Consider the following 5,150-nt stretch of genomic DNA (forward strand, 5'->3'; position numbering starts at 1 on the left):
TATAGAATGAATGATAGAGTAGATGAACTGCTACTATGACCTGAAAAATCTGTCTCAAAGAAGCCACTGATATGTGCTAAGTAAATGTTGTTGAGTACCATTGTTATATTTTACTATTGTCCATCTGAAAACACCTCAGGTTAAAAAATGGTTAAGAATGTGATGCCCATGGGAGCCATAGGGTTCCATCCGGCACATTAATGATTAAAAGATAGAAATTTGCCCTCAATATGTCCACAGTGGAGGTCCTAGGAGGTAGTCCTATAAAGAAAAGATGGGTCTTGTCTGTTGAGTAAGACATTTAATAGGCGCTGACATGATTTTAAGGGTTATAGCAATTTTTTGTCTATAGGTCTAGAAAACAAGGAGTCCTAGAAAACCGAGACTTAGAAATTTATTCAAATAGATATCAGACCAGAAGAATGAAAATTTCAAGGCAGGGGATATCAATAGTTTAGATAAGAAGTAGGCATTTTGACACTTTCATCCATTTGTTGATTTGTTAAATTATAACAAATATTCGTGTAAATGACTACACTCCAAAATCCCTTTGGTAGGCTATAATGAACAGGTATTCCTTTTGCTAGAAAAGTGCTCATAATTTGCTAATATAGCCAAGAAAACTGAAATTCTAGTATACTGTGAAAACTTCTAATCATGTTGATAAACATACTGTACAGTGAGGCTCATGTGATTCTATATGACTTTAAATTATTGCAATATACACCCAATTTTATAGATAGTGATAAAAAGGCAGTGTGACCTTGAGAACTTTAGCACTGGAGATCTACCCTCGGAGAGAGATGTAAGGCATGATGAACACTGAAAAGTTCTGATATTTAAGAATACGAAAGTTTATTATGACTCAAATCAGAATGATGAAGAATGACTAGGTAATATCTATAAGAGAGATAATCAATTTTCAATCACATAATTTATGTTTATGGCTGCAGTTGTTGGTGGGGATAATTCAGTGCTCAAACCAAACTGACAAGAGTCTTGCCAATGGGAGGCTACATTCATTATCATACAGGTTCATATTATAGCTGAGATTACCAACGGAAAAGTTTGGGAGTCTGAATTTCCTTGGTTAAAGTGATTTTCTGGTTTTAGGTTTAGGGATTTAACTTTAATTCCAAAGAGGTGCTTGTCTTCTGAATTGTTAATTTCTGATATATGGGTTTTTTGGCGAGAAATCCCAATAAGCCAAGTGTCGCATTTTGTTGAGCTTATTTGGTGAAAGTAAGTACTTTTGTGAAAGAAATAGCATTCTATTCTTAAGTTTTAAGTTTCCTTGTAATGTTTATATTGCAAAATATCTCCCCTCCTTCCAGAGTTGGTACAATGGCTTATTTGGGAAGCATAGCTTTGATCTGAATCCTTGTTCTAACATATGTTGGCCATATATATTATTTATTTACTATGAATTTCTATGTTTCATTCCTTAAAAGGAGGAGAAAACATACCCAATTAAGGGGATTGTTAAAATCTTGGGTAAATAAGATGTTTAACATAATTTAAAACATGTAATATTTACATGAGGAAAATATTTTTTTTCTGGAGGTATGTGATCTACCTAAAAAATACCTCTGACTAAAAAAGAACAGTCATTAATTTTTTAAAATGTTTGCTTATTTTTCAGAGAGAGAGAGACAGAGTATGATCAGGGATGGGGCAATCAGAGAGGGAGACACAGAATCTGAAGCAGGCTCTCGGATCCAAGCTGTCAGCACAGAGCCCAATGCGGGGCTTCATTCCTTTAATGCTATTAATGCTTTCAATTACTTGAGAACTCATGAACTTCAAGATCATGTCCTGAGCTGAAGTTGGACACTTAAATGGCTGAGACACCCAGACATCCCCAAAAAGAATAGTAATTAAAAGCACCTCATAAACTTGTTGTCAGGATTAGATGCTTAATACAAAGAAAACAATAGTTCTGCAACGTAGGAATTGCTGGAAAATTTTGTTATATTCTACCCCTGTCTCTCTTGCTCCTCTCCTTCCTCATTAGCATCCTAATTATTACTAATAGTATAAAGATTTTTAATATGTATGAGTTTCTAATCTTATAAAATATTTAAATAGATATTTTATCGCCAATCCTCTAGTGATTGTGTTTAATTGATTTCATGGAGACAAATAGAATCAAAATTTTCTAATAACATTCATTTCTATTAGTTGGTGAGAATGAAAAGTTCAGAAATCTGCATCTATTCTTAACACTTTCCATCAAACTAAATGCTCAGTGTCTCTTCAAACGCAAACCTCTCCCATTCAAAATCATAATCATTAACCCAATTTTATTATTTCATCCAAATATATTTGAATAAAACTTTTGAATGTATAGAAAATTCTGAAGCAGTATTTACATTATCAAATTTATTGAGTTCAATAATTGAAAAATTTTAACTGGGGAATGGAAAAAAAGGGTAAAACACATAATCTAGTAAAGGAAAGGGAATTTTGAGAAAGTGTGAATAGTAGAAAGCATTTACAAGTACTTCATTCTTTTAATGCTACTAATGTCTTCAATTATTGGAGAAAAACATGACCTTTTGGACAGTGTCCTTAAAGGCTTGCTTTACTTGCTGGTTCCTCAGGGTATATATAAATGGATTCATCATAGGAGCCACAGAAGTGTTCAGAATAGCTACTCCTTTGGTCAATGAGGCCTTCTCTTTTGCAGAAGGGTTGGCATACATGAAAATGCAGCTTCCATAAGAGATGGAAATGACAATCATGTGAGAGGAGCATGTAGAAAATGCCTTTTTTCTCTGACTGGCAGAAGGCAGTTTCAGAATTGTTCTGATGATGAACATGTAGGATAGAATTATTAATGCCAAAGTGAAAAGCAGAATGACTATTGCCGAGTAAAAACCAATCACTTCTAGGAGCCATGTGTCAGAGCAAGATAATTGCAAGAGGGGAAAGTAGTCACAAGTAAAGTGATCAATGACATTGGAGCCACAGTAATCTAACTGGAGAAAAAGAATAACTGGTGGGAAGATATTTAAGAATCCTGCCAGCCAAGCACAAAAGACAAGTAAAATGCAGACTCTTTTGCTCATGATGGTTGTATAATGTAGGGGTTTACAGATGGCTACATAGCGATCATAGGACATGGCAGTTAGAAGATAAAACTCAGTTATACCCATGAAGATGAGGAAAAACAACTGAGCAGTACAATTATTGTATGAAATTGTTTTGTTTCTGGTGATAATTGTGCTCAGAAATCTAGGAATACAGACTGTTGTAAAGGATATTTCTAATACAGAGAAGTTCCTGAGGAAGAAATACATAGGGGTCTGTAGATGGGAATCCACCAAGGTGAGAGTGATGATGGTCAAATTTCCAGTGACACTTAATACATACGTGAAAATTAAAAAGAGGAAGATCACAATCTGAAGCTCTGGGTCATCTGATAGCCCTAGGAGAATGAATTCTTTGGGTACTGTGTGGTTTTTCATTGTTAACCATTTTCCTCCACTTTAGAACAGAGAATGTATGTTCCCCTATAGAAAATAAAAGAGAACAAGATTGAGGATAGAATATAAAATCTTTAAAATATCCATAATGATGAATAATCTATGAAAGCCAAAAAGATACGTGTTTCCTTTCAACAACTCTCTCCAGCTTCTATTGGGCCTTACATTCAAGTAATAAATACGATCTGAAGTTAAAGGTTGATCTTTTTTTGTTGTTGTTGTTGGAAATACACAATCCCAGGCCATGGATTAAAAAAAAAATCTTGTGTTAACATTTAGGCAGAAGCTATTTCTTCTAATGTTTCTTTAAGATTAAGCCGCTAATTATTGTTTTTTATAAAAACATAAAAATTTTCTAATTGATTTTTTCTTTACCTCAATGTTATAAAAACTAATCTGAATTATGGATAATCTACATATAGAGTTTGAAATCTTATAAGAGTAATTTAGGCTACCACCACATTTTATATTTTGAGGCCCAAATAGTTGAGAGAAATTTCACAAGGTTAAACAACTCATCACCATAGTAATCATCTCATTTAGAACATACATGTTTATCTTTGGGAATGTTTTGTTCACATTCTCTCATAAATTACTTTTGTAAAAAAATTTTTAAATGTTTATTTTTGAGAGAGAGACACATAGCATGCGAGTGGTGGAGGGACAGAGAGAGACAGAGAATCTGAAGCAGCCTCCAGGCTGTCTGCTCAGAGCCTGACAAGGGGCTTGAACTCAGCAGCTGTGAGATCATGACCTGAGCCGAAGTGGGAGGCTTAACCAAATGAGCCACCTAGCGCCCCATCTCATAAATTAGTTTCTTAAGGGTTTGGTTGATATTATCTATTATCATTTTTTTCCTTTTCTGATAAAAAGGCCAAAAGGACAAGAAGGGACCTTTCTATTCCTTCCATTACTAAAATAAATAATAGCTTAAAAATAGTTTAAGTAATACAAGGCAGAACTCTTTTTTCTTTTTTTACAATATTGTCATGGAAGATCAACAAGTAGATGATCAAAATAACATTTACTGGGAAGAAGATATTCTTTCCAATAAAATTTTTAAAAACTTTATTATTACTATTTTTAATGTTTATTTATTTTTGAGAGAGAGAGACAGGCAGATTATGAACAAGGGAAGGGTAGAGAGAGAGGTAGACACAGAATCCTGCTTTGGGTCAATACAGAGACCGATGCCGGGCTCGAACTCATGGACTGTGGGATCATGACCTGAGCCAAAGTTGGCTGCTTAACTGACTGAGCCACCCAGGTGCTGTGTGATTTTTTTTATTCCTATTTTTACATCAGAATATAATTTCAGGTTAGAAAGAAAGGAACAATCCAAGACATATCTGTGTTGCTCCTTTAGCATTGTATTAATTGTCTCTTGGTAGTAAACAGTTATTTAATTTTTAATTTTGAAAGGTTTGTAAATCTACAAACTTATATACAAATAATATTTTTTGAAGATATTTGAATAAAATGAATACATAAATTTTGAAGAATGAAAAATTTACTTACTCTGGTTCTTCTTGATGATTCAGTCTCAAATTTTATCATCTAACTTGCTTAAACATTTACATAATTTCAGAGCTGCTAAATTGAGTTAGCAAAAGACTTGGCTTCTATTGTACTCTCAAAAGAAGTATGTTATTTTAGCTTTAT

General features: G+C 33.7%; 1 protein-coding gene across 2 annotated transcripts; it reads right to left on the bottom strand.

The window, feature by feature from the left end:
* Positions 1-2,531: 2,531 nt before the first annotated feature.
* On the bottom strand, positions 2,532-4,593 carry LOC144233233 (olfactory receptor 6C3-like). 2 transcript variants are annotated; one of them, XM_077766064.1, is made up of 2 exons: positions 4,583-4,593; positions 2,532-3,471 (listed from the first exon to the last, which is right to left on the bottom strand). In XM_077766064.1, exon 2 carries the CDS (start codon positions 3,468-3,470, stop codon positions 2,532-2,534), a length of 939 nt encoding a protein of 312 aa, XP_077622190.1. In that variant the 5' UTR covers position 3,471; positions 4,583-4,593. The 2 variants fall into 2 exon arrangements, with proteins under 2 accessions (XP_077622190.1, XP_077622189.1); XM_077766063.1 differs by lacking the exon at positions 4,583-4,593 and having other exon boundaries at positions 2,532-3,470.
* Positions 4,594-5,150: the final 557 nt, after the last annotated feature.

The sequence above is a fragment of the Crocuta crocuta genome, unplaced genomic scaffold (genome assembly GCF_008692635.1).
Source record: "Crocuta crocuta isolate KB4526 unplaced genomic scaffold, BGI_CrCroc_1.0 scaffold245, whole genome shotgun sequence".
Lineage (NCBI taxonomy): Eukaryota > Metazoa > Chordata > Mammalia > Carnivora > Hyaenidae > Crocuta > Crocuta crocuta.